Source organism: Pyrus communis, chromosome 5 (genome assembly GCF_963583255.1).
Source record: "Pyrus communis chromosome 5, drPyrComm1.1, whole genome shotgun sequence".
NCBI lineage: Eukaryota > Viridiplantae > Streptophyta > Magnoliopsida > Rosales > Rosaceae > Pyrus > Pyrus communis.
This window is the reverse complement of record NC_084807.1, coordinates 3,378,366-3,389,796: the sequence shown is the minus strand read 5'-3', so window position 1 is coordinate 3,389,796 and position 11,431 is coordinate 3,378,366. Positions and strand designations below refer to the sequence as shown.

The 11,431-nt window shown below is 37.5% G+C and overlaps 2 protein-coding genes across 2 annotated transcripts; one reads left to right on the top strand and one right to left on the bottom strand.

Moving 5' to 3' along the window:
• Positions 1–2,119: 2,119 nt before the first annotated feature.
• On the top strand, positions 2,120–5,366 carry LOC137735382 (receptor-like protein EIX2). Its single transcript, XM_068474806.1, has one exon. The coding sequence runs from the start codon at positions 2,147–2,149 to the stop codon at positions 5,147–5,149; it is 3,003 nt and encodes a 1,000-aa protein (XP_068330907.1). The 5' UTR covers positions 2,120–2,146; the 3' UTR covers positions 5,150–5,366.
• Positions 5,367–6,938: 1,572 nt separating this feature from the next.
• On the bottom strand, positions 6,939–9,536 carry LOC137733762 (MATH domain and coiled-coil domain-containing protein At3g58270-like). Its single transcript, XM_068472942.1, has 4 exons — positions 9,381–9,536; positions 9,136–9,278; positions 8,854–9,011; positions 6,939–7,999 (listed from the first exon to the last, which is right to left on the bottom strand). The coding sequence occupies exons 2-4, from the start codon at positions 9,261–9,263 to the stop codon at positions 7,098–7,100; spliced, it is 1,188 nt and encodes a 395-aa protein (XP_068329043.1). The 5' UTR covers positions 9,264–9,278; positions 9,381–9,536; the 3' UTR covers positions 6,939–7,097.
• Between the last annotated feature and the right edge of the window lie 1,895 nt (positions 9,537–11,431).

Sequence of the window (11,431 nt, the reverse complement as noted above, 5' to 3'; positions counted from 1 at the left end):
TAGACTGCAATTCATTCACTTACAATGGGGTATTGGTCATCTTTAATGCAATCTATCTACCACCGGAGTTGGTGGTCGGTGATGCAACAAAGCTGATTGTTCTCTTGCTCAATGCTGTCAAGATTAGTGTGCTCCAACTCTTTTATTCCATCTCAAAGTATTTGGCAAATCTGCATGATTTCATTTTGGCAGGATATGAGTTAATGATCTTTCTTTTTTGGGTGAACACACTGAAAAAGTTTTGGAAGGACATGGTTCGTGATTTAAAGACCATACAAAAGCTAATACTGCACATGAGTATGGTACACAATTGGACAAATTGGATGGCCTCTTTCCCGACTGCTGCTTGCGTCTTTCTCAGTTTGAGAGGCTTGAGGACAAGCCTCATCTTAAGGGGTGGGATGGATGCGACTCTAACCTATTGAGCTTTGGTTATGACTAGTTAGACCACCTATTGTCATTACTATCCATTAGGCTCATTACTTAGGTAATACTATTAGGCTCATCCATATCTCAAATCCTAGCTATCTTTGGATGTATTTAAACCCTTTTTATGATGAAAAGAGACTATAAATGAAGATATGAATTTCATTTGATTTCCTTTTCCATTTCCTGCATTTACTTTCTTGCAATTTACCTCTTACCATATCTGATCCTAGCAGGTGGTGGTGAAGAAGAGGAACCACTGTAACCCATCTGACCAGTGCTTCCCGAGGTAGAAGAAGGTGACTGCTATCTTCACAAATTCCCAAATTTTCAGGTAATTTAATTTAATTTAAAGGAAACTAATGAAAAGAATTTAAAAGTTTTGAGTTTTAATGATAGGGACAGAATAAATGATAAAATGAATAGTCTCAGGATTGACTTTTTAGTGTAAAAATATGGTTTTTTGTTAAAATAAACAGTGTGGACTTTTCGTTAAAACTTCCTTAATTTAATTGGATGGAATTGGAAACAAAGAACACATCGAAACGAAACGCTGCATTTTGGTGGGTTGAGGAATCGGAATTGGGATGGGCTGAGAGGGGTGAGGATCTGAAGGTTGAGTGCGGGTGCGTGTGGCCGAGGAAGAAGTCAGAAAGGTGTAAAATTATTCGGGTAGTTTTTTTAAATTTTTAAATTTTTAAGTTTTTAAATTTTAAATTAATTTTTTTTTTTTTTAATTTACATGGGCCCATATTGACATGTGACGTCTAGTCAGTGTCTATGTAATCGTCACGTCATCAGTTAACAGAGATTTTGATGAAAAACTTAACGGATCTATGAAAGTGTCGTAGAATTATGACTTTAGATATCAAATTGGGACGAAAAAAACTTGATGTATCAAATGTTGAAAATCAATGAACTTCAAAATAGTAAACTGAGATTAACCCATAATTTTAATATTAGAAGAATGCCTTTGAACCATGAACGTTTAGTGGGGAGAAATTGAAAGTTGAAATAAAAGGATAACGACATAAGAAAAAGGATAGAGTTCAAAGAATATTGTGATCAAGTTTGGAACTTAGTTGAAAGTTCAATGGAAAGATTAGTGGAAAATGCACATTCAGACCAACTTCAAAGAATGCACGGAGAAGAAGACTAAATTTTCTAACAAAAAAAATCAAAAAAAATTATAAATTATTAATAAAAATATTAATTTAGCATCAGACTGCCGGCCACTCCTCACACATCATTAGCTAATTATCAACAAATAAACCATTTACAATTAGACAATTATTGATTACCATTGAACAAGACTCGTGAATTCTAAGTCTAAGTCAATGCCTTTGCTGCCTTTTTTTTTATTCAAAACCCACGTCCCAATCAAAGACTTTGGTGCCCAAAACGTATAGGATTGTTGTCCTATTATTCTGTCTATTAGTCTATCTAGTACAGACTTTGGTTGAACTTTACAGTGGGGAATAAGATTTTCTTCCCTTCTCTTTTCATCTCCTTTCATTATCTCATCTCACACTTTTTATTTTATCTTTTTCTTTCTATAAAATATTGACGTGCCTTAACCGTAACCGTTTAAATAGGATGGAAGGGAAAGGGAGGAAAAAAGAGGAGAGAGAATCTTACTCTTTATAATAAACAAGTTGTAAAATGGGTTGAAGACTTTGAAAATTTGGAAGTTGGGAGGCATCATCTTAATCATAAATTCATGTATTGTGCTAAGAAGCTATCTCCACCAAAGCAAAGAGAACTTTGTACGATAATGGTTAGCTTTGCAACTTACTTATTCAACCCTTCTTCTCACCTCAAAATGGCTCACTATTTGCTCCTCTGGTTTTTGGCCTCTTCATATCTACACACTAGTGTGAACTCATGCATCGACGAAGAAAGACGTGCGCTTCTCGCCTTCAAAGAAGACGTTACTGATCCTTCCGGGAGGCTTTCTTCGTGGGTTGGACTTGACTGCTGTCAGTGGAAGGGAATTTCATGCAACAACATCACGGGTCGTGTTGAAATGATGAATCTCCAGAATGCGCATATGTATACGCTTTCTGCTTTTGATGGAGAGTGGGACGAGATGGAGTACTCTTCTTTGGGTGGTAAGGTAAATCCTTCTTTGCTTAGCTTGAAACATTTGAATTACCTAGACCTAAGCAGGAATGATTTTCGAGGGATTTCCATTCCCGAGTTCTTTGGTCAGCTTAAAAGTTTGAGGTATCTCAATCTCTCATCTGCTTCATTTGGAGGAGAGATTCCACCTCATCTTGGTAATTTGCCAAACTTGAACTATCTTGACCTTAGCGAAGAATCTGAATACTCCATGCTTGAACTCCCTTCCGAAAACCTGAATTGGCTTTATCGTCTCTCTTCCCTAAAGTACCTCGACCTCAAAGGATTGGACCTCAGCAACACCGGGGTAAGTTGGCTAAATGTTGTCAACATGCTTCCTTTCCTAGTAGAGTTACATTTGTCATCATGCCAAATTCAAAGCCTTCCACCACTTTCACCAGGAAATATTAGCCTTGCATCACTTTTGATCCTTGATGTGTCATACAACAATTTGACGTTTCCGTTTCCTGAATGGTTTTTCAATCTGGCTAACCTCAGAAAACTTGATTTAAGCGGAAATTCTTTGAGTGGTCCCCTTCCAAGTGAATTTGAAAGCCTCAAATCACTTGAACACCTTGACTTATCTTTCAATAGCCTTGAGGGTCAAGTTCCGAAACTTCTTGGGAATTTTTGCAATCTAAAGATCTTAAATCTTGCACAAAACCAATTTGATGGGGGGATTCAAGAGCTTTTGGATGGTTTATCAAGTTGTCCCAATAGTGTTTTAGAGTCACTCGATTTGTCTTCTAATATGTTGAATGGCCAATTGCCTGCCTCTTTAGGGATGCTACCCAATTTGAAGTTTCTTACCCTCTACAATAATAAAATGAATGGGTCAATTCCTGAAAGTTTAGGGCAACTCTCTCAGCTAGTTCACCTCGATCTATCGTTCAATCCGTGGGAAGGCTTTTTAACTGAATCCCATTTCATAAATCTCACAAGATTGAAATACTTTGCAGTAGGCAGTGTACTTCCACAGCCAACTCTACCTATTCCCCTCACTTTTAAAGTGTCTTATGATTGGGTTCCTCCTTTCATGCTTCACAAAATTATCATTGGCTGCTGTAAAGTAGGTCCTACCTTTGGGTTATGGCTGCAGTCTCAAACTGAACTCCTTTTTGTCAAACTTCATGCTACTGGAATCTTGGATTCCATACCCGGGGACTGGTTCTTGAAGATATCTTCCCAAGCTCAGTACTTGGATTTATCTTACAACCAAATCCATGGAAAACTGCCACTCCAATTGAAATTCCCATGTGCACTGGTTTTGGATTTGAGTCATAACCAATTTGATGGGCCATTACCACTTTGGTCGGGTGACAATGTGGTTCGATTTAGGCTTGAAGTCAATTCATTTTCCGGGCCAATCCCATGGAATTTGGACCAAAAGTTTCCCAAATTGGAATCACTCTATCTTGCAGAAAATCATTTGAACGGTACCATTCCGCCCTCCATTTGCAACATGAGAAACTTGTTAGTCCTTTCTCTAAGAAGCAATCAGTTATCTGGAGAATTCCCCCGAGAATGGAGTTTGTTGCCTGACATATTGATTCTAGATGCTGCATACAACAATCTCTCAGGCAAGCTTCCTAGTTCAATGGGTGCCTCGGGTTCTCTTTTCATGTTGAAGATGAACAACAATAATCTCGAAGGTGAGATTCCTCTTTCCTTGGAAAACTGCACTTCTTTGAGGAACATTGATCTTGGGGACAATAAATTTACTGGGAAAATACCTTCATGGATAGGATTGAATGCGCCGCTTGTGTCAATCCTAAGACTGAGGTCGAATTTTCTAAGTGGACATATCCCACAACAGTTGTGTAATCTCGAGAACCTCCACATCTTAGACCTTGCTCTCAACAGCTTTTCAGGGACCATTCCCAAGTGCCTGAATAATGTCACTGCTCTGAAAGTTGCTTATTACAGTGCTTATAACATATATCTGGAGTACGATCAACAAACAACAGTGATGAAAGGAAGAGCACTCCAGTATAACACATCTCTGATGTTTGTAAAAAGCATTGATCTTTCTGTGAACAAACTTGAAGGTGAAATCCCTGAAGAAATAGGCACCCTCGTCCTGCTGACCAACTTGAACTTATCAATGAATCAATTAAGTGGAGACATTCCCTTGGAGATTGGAAAGTTGGTGCTGCTCCAAAATCTTGATCTCTCGCTCAACCAACTTTCGGGACAGATTCCTCAGAGCATTTCGTACTTGACCTTCTTGTCCAACTTGAATCTATCGTATAACAACTTGAGTGGTAGAATTCCTTTGGGCAACCAGCTGCAAACACTGCCCGAATCCACTTACGAGGGCAACCCGTTACTTTGCGGGTTTCCTCTTTCTATTGCATGCTCGGAAGCTGGCAATCCGACAACCAAGGATCCAAAAGACAATGACAATGAGGATGGACATGATGAGTTGTGGTTCTTTGTTAGCTCTACACTCGGCTTTATTGTAGGCTTTTGGAGCGTTTGTGGCACATTGTTTCTGAAGAAGTCATGGAGGCATGCTTATTTTCGATGGTTTGATGCCATCAAGGATAAGGCAATGTTAGCAATTGCAGTGAAAGTGGCTCGTTTTCAAAGGAACTTATAATTGAATAGTTCTTGAAATTAAAGTATTTGAATATGTTTGTAATAAGTTATCAGTACATTTTAAGTTTTAACAGTACGTCGAGTTTCTTGTATGCAAGAAATTATCAGTAAATTCTGAATGGAGTATAACCTAGTGTTTGTTTTGCAAGGATTTCGACCTAATGCAACAACCAAAAGAGATTCATATATTTTTTTTACTTTAAAAAAAAAAAAAATCGGTGAGGGTCTTATTATATTAAAAAAGAAAGTTACACCTCGTTAGGGTCTCATGTTTAATTGTTTCATATTAATTGAAGTGGGTTTACGGTTTAATATTTAGGGTTGTTTTAAATAACAACCTTAACATTTTTTGTTTAACTAATTCATTATCATGGTTCAACACTAACCTAATATATATAGGTTCAGACCCTTAGGGAAGAGATTTCTTTTTTTCTTTTTTTTTCTTTTTTTTTTTAAATAAAAAAAGGATTAGTTATGGGACCTACTTCATATCGAACTTCAACAATTCGAATCGTCTTTGTAAGTCTCAATTCCTAGATCATCCTTGCAAAAAATTCAATTCAGTCCGAAACTATTTTCCAATTTAATTGTCACAATAAAATTTCAATATTTTTTTAACATAGTGTTGTAAATTTCTTTGAACTCAATTAGATGCCTCATATATTTTTGATTTGACTAATATTTTACGAGAATGGTCTTTGAGGTGGAACTTCTATTTCAACTTATTGTAATGATACATGGCTTTGAGATGGTGATGGTATTTATAGGATTAGGAGCAGATCTTAATTAAGAAACATAATATTAGGTTCATGCACACATAATATTAGGTTAAAATTTAATTTCCTTTCCAATCCACAGTTTTGAATAATTAACGAGATTTGACAAATAAAGTTTTGAATCATTTGTATTTAAAATCTTAGTAGAATTGCCACTTAGTATTACGGTCTAGTGATATTCTTTTCTACTAAGATTTTAATGTCAAATGATTCAAAACCGTATTTTTATTAAATCTTTATTCAAAACTGTGGATGGAAAGCAAAACCTAATACTATGTGTGCATCAATGAATCTAATATTATGTTTCTTGATTAAGATATGTTCCTAATCCTATAAATACCGTCACAATCTCAAAGCCATATGTAGCATTACAATCATTTGAAATCGAAAGTAAATAGAAAGGGCCCGTTGTTATCTCTCCCTCATTACCAAGAACTTAATCGTTTTAGTATCCATTACCATCTTCTTCTTTTCACTCGGTATGTAGTCACTATATATGACATCTTCTTATTTTATTTTATTTTATTTCTTTTTCATGCAACGATATTCTGCTTTAAAAATAAGACATAAATACTCTACTTTAATGGGAGGATATATTCGACTTTAACATCTTATTTTAGTTTTATCTACCAAAGTCTGCACCTTGTGATCGCATTTGAGTTTACCAATGACATGATCACCAAACCATAAGCAACAATGAAAAAGAAAAAGAGAGTGGATGTGGTTTTGTACTAAAAAATGCTATTATTATATGATAATTAAATAGGATATTGGTTGGTTAAAATTAAATAGAGACCGAGCCTTCAATGCAACGGTTGGGAAGGGGAGGTCCTCGGGGTGTGATTCGAAATATTTTGGGTGAGTTTGTGCTGCTTTTAATCGCAGCCTCTCCCATCTTACTACTCCCCGTATGTGGTCGTAACGTAATTGGATAGCGCTAGTAAAAGAGTTGGGACTTTATTTGGTTTGATAAACCTCCCGATATTGAGCTCAAGTGAACGAATTCTCCAAAAGAAGAAAAAACAAACAATTTCTGCTTGCTATGATATTCTTGAAATACCGTAAAATACTGAAACACAACTGGAATGCAAGTACATCATACATTATATTTTGCAATGAGCTGCAAATATTGCACACCACTTTTAATATCAATGAGATGTTTCTCAAATAAGGTCAATGCCGCCCATAACCTAACTTCCTGTTCATATCGGTGTCACCGAAGCCTTTTTCTACCTTTGCCAAGTCTCTTTTTGCTACTTCTAGATCCACCTCTGCAACCGCTAGCCTCGCCCTTAGCCTCTTCACTTCAATCTCCAACGCATCCACATCCTCTCTCTGCTTTTTAACTATCCCCGCCCTTTCCACAAGCTTCTTCACATCCAGAGCAGCTTGCACATAAGGTTCCAGCCAACCCAAGTCAAATTTGAAAGTCTCAAGCTCCTCCCACAGAAGTTGAACGTGTTCACAGGTGTCTGGAGTCATGTCCCTCACCTTCGTAGTCTTCAGAAAATGTAAAACTCGACCTAAAGCTGTGAATGCCCATTCAATATACGTACGGCTTCTCTTCTTCTGGCACTCAATCAACGAGGGATGCCACAAACAAACTTCCTCTAGCAGTGGAACAAAAGCTTTCTCTATGTTCCCTAAACCCCTAAAATCCATGAGCTTACCAGCTGGTGTGGGGGGCACTTCCTCGTGTCCCTTGACTAAGGAAGGGTTAACAGGGACATCAGTGGGCTTAATGCAAACTTCTCCGGAACTTGGTGCATCCGGGAAAGCAAGCACCTGTTCCGATTTCACATTTGCTTGTACCTGTTCAGATGTACGCGTTGTAACTGGTAATGAGAGTGGAAATTGCACAGAATCCACACTTGAATGTTCCGACTCTCTGGGTGCAGAACTGTCAGTTCCTTGGTCTCCCAAATTCTTTATGTCCACCTTACGGACTGCAACCTTGGCTTCAATAACACATTTATCATTGCAAACAAACTGTTCTCCGTCAAAAAAATCGCTTAGAGGCATGAATGACGTGAATCCCCAGTCACTCTCACTTGCATTGAACTTGTGTTTAGTCTCTGTAAATTCAAAACATGAAGGATCACAGAAACACAATTAATAAAGTATTTGTAACAAACCAAGAACTAATAAAAAAACAACAAAGGAAGCTTATGATGAAATTGAGGTTCCACCATAAAACCAATTGGCAATATGGGGAGTAGCCCAAGATCATATAAGCACATAGCAAACCTTGTCCCTCACCGATGTGGGACAACTCTCAACAGCTTATTCCTAATTTTAACACAACCAAACCCAAGTCCATATATACATGTAGAGTTATTCAAGCACGTAAGAGGAAACATAGAATTTCCTTCTGATCTTAACTATCGGATGAATCCAAGGGTCTCAAAGTTGCATTATTTTCTACAAAAGAAACCTCCCTTCTATAGATCCTTGGAACGTTAAAGTCACAATTTTTCTCTCTCTAATTAATGCTTTTCCGATAACGAAAAGAACCAAAATTGCATACTTCCTCTAGTTTAGTTTTTCCCTCAAGTCCGTGATTCCAAACAAATGTAAAACTTTTAACTACACCCGAAGACCACATCCTAAAATGAGCTTACTTCTATTTGCAAACAAAGTTAAATTCTAACCATTTGTTTTGGAACAAAAATAAACAAAAAATAAACAAAAAAAAAACGAAAATATGACAATCAGGTTCCCATTTGCGATCATAAAAAATAATCAATCTACAGGAGGAAGTGTGAGACTGAATCAAACCAAAGCCTCCATTACCGGATGCAAGAATCGCAATTTCCGTTTCATAAATTAACCACATCCAAGCTGAATTGAGCACAAAATGAAACGAAAACAGACAAAAAAACGCAATCGTAACTGCGAAATCAACCCAAATGAACGATAGAGAAAATACCCTTTGTTATCGACATGTTGCTGCTCAGCTGATTGACCACAGTCAAGCTGAATTGGGCATACCTAGTCCACAGATATGGCAAGTCCGAAGCATCTACAACCTCCAAATACATGGACAACTGCTCTACGTTGTTCCCTTTCAAATATACAAGGATCCGCCTGATCAAACCAAACAATAAAATCAATCAATCAATCCCTAAACCAACAACAATTCATCTCAAAACTCACACAACCTCGAACGGATTTGAATATTAGCAGGAGGGGATGCACAAAATTAAATTACCATTTCCAATCACCGACGAGGAAAACCTCAGAATAATGCTTCTGGGTTGTCGCCTTAGAGACGTTCTTGATTGTCCATGTGAATGACTTGGTGACAAGCTCGCCTGCCAGTTGCTGCTTATCCTCCATCGTTGATGATCCAAGCTACGCAAGCCATAAACAGGAAACAAAAATCACCATCGATATCATTAGCAACGATTATCACACAACAGAGACTAATTTACAGGATGAAGAACTCAGGCATACCTTCCAATCGACGATTCAGAGTTCGCAGAGGGAGAGAGGAGGACTTATATGCAAGTCAAATGCCAAGCAGAGGCAATTGATGTCGGTTACTTTATATCAGGAAACTTTTTGGACGGCAGATATTTTGAAGGAAGGATTTCAAAGATGCGGTGGCAAAATTAATTTTAACGTATATTTATAATAAAAGGTGGGGACAGGAGAAGGACTTATAGGCGTTGTATCGTATGAGTTCATTATTACACTAACATGTTACATGCAAGGTTCTAAGAGCATTTCCTCCGAGGGTGGGATAGGCTGGCACACAGCCAAAAAAATAGCCCGACACCTAGGGAACTCTCTTCAACCAAGCGAATTACTTGGCACCCAGTCCAAGCTGGTCTCCAGGCCAGCCCAAAATTGACAGACCTTGGGACCGGCCCATCTGACGCCACGTTGACGCCACGTTAACGCCAGTGTGACGTCGACCACCTTTATTATTATTTTTTTTGTGCCAAAGAGGGAGTTGTTGTGGATGCTGAGGAGTGGAGTTGGTTGAGGCTATCGAGAGGGAAGGAGCCACGGAGGGAGAAGGACGGGAGGACGAAGCGGACGATGAAGAGGTGTGGAGATGCAGAAATTAAAAATATTTGAAGGACAGGAGGTGTGGAGGTTTGGAGGTAGCGGCGGGAATGGAAGGGAAGTGCAGGGGTGGAGATGTAGAAATTAAACCCCAAAGCTCAACTGCTCAGCCTGCAGCACAAACTCTCAGCTCACTCTCACTCTCACTCTCTCTTCTGGTTTTATTGGAGGAGGATGATGAGGATAACAATTTGGTTCGCTCGTCGTGCGTATTTTAATAATAATAATAATAATAATATTTTATTTTATTAAAAGGTCAGGAAATAAAAGTTAAATTATTATTTTATAATAAAAATTAATAATATTTTAATAAAATTGATTAGGCTATTTAGTTTTAGGGGTGAAGATGCATTTGGCCTATTACTGTTCATCGGGGTCTATCACTGTTCACTGAGTGAATAAATGCGCTGGGTGCTGGCGCATTTGTGTTAGGGGTGGAACTGCTCTAAATACGTCAGTCGCTAGTCGACTTCTGGGTTGGTGCCTAACGCATGAGGTGGGGAGGTAGATTATGCAAATTTAAGTAAGTGTCTGCTTATAATTAAAAAATACATAATTTCAATGGGATACATAAACTGCAAAATAAAAGTTATCTATTTTCTGTCTACGTGAAAGTCACGACCTAGATGGTTTGAGCGGGTTAGGCACGCACCTAGGTGGGCTAGGTAAGCGCCTGAGTAAGTCTAGGCACCATTTCTTAACTTTTAAGTGCATATGAATTAATCGAGGTGATGGACAGGCGCCTAGCGCCTAGGTGGGGTCTAGATAGTGTTAAGCTAGGAATTTTAGAATAGTGCTCGTACCAATAAAAAATATATGTAAATATTTTATTCTAATGTCTTTATTTAATTTGCCCGACATGCGACGTGACGATATACTTGTATCATATAAGTTGTTTGAGAGGAGTAAATTAGTATTAAACTCTTCATCTATAAAATTAAAACCTAAAACATTTTCTTTACAAGTAATATAATACAACTTGTTAGGAAGAATTTAGTATACAATATATTAATATCAATAAATCAAAAGCAATATAGCAATACTTATATTACTGTAACAAACTTTAAGAAGTTATAATTAAAATCGTTGAAACAATAAGAAATATTGTATCCAACGGTGAAGAAGATCCATTAAATTAAATCAAACATAAGTAATCACAACTTTCTTCACCTTTAAGGCCTGTTTGGTGGGCCAATCAAGATAGGTTGTGACCAATTAAAATAGACTTGAGTCTAGTTAGTTGTTTGTTGTTTCAAAATAAAAATTGAACAAGAAAAGACATAATGAGTTATGAATTCATAGTAAAGTAAGTTATCTAGCTATCCTCGCACACGGGTTACAAATCGTCCTTGTCGAAATTAACTTTAAAAACCTTTGTAGACAAGGGTAGTTAGGATGAGTTGTTATCATTTAATTGTAATTTGTATTTAATT

What these genes read in the sequence shown, in the direction of transcription:
- LOC137735382 (XM_068474806.1), top strand. Translation starts at nt 2,147, where the DNA reads ATGTATTGTGCTAAGAAGCTATCTCCACCAAAGCAAAGAGAACTTTGT.
- LOC137733762 (XM_068472942.1), bottom strand. Translation starts at nt 9,263, where the DNA reads ATGGAGGATAAGCAGCAACTGGCAGGCGAGCTTGTCACCAAGTCATTC. An exon ending in CTCGTCGGTGATTGGAAATG is followed by an intron (nt 9,012 to 9,135) that starts GTAATTTAATTT and finishes TGGTTTGATCAG; the next exon opens with GCGGATCCTTGTATATTTGA. An exon ending in CAACATGTCGATAACAAAGG is followed by an intron (nt 8,000 to 8,853) that starts GTATTTTCTCTA and finishes TTGAATTTACAG; the next exon opens with AGACTAAACACAAGTTCAAT.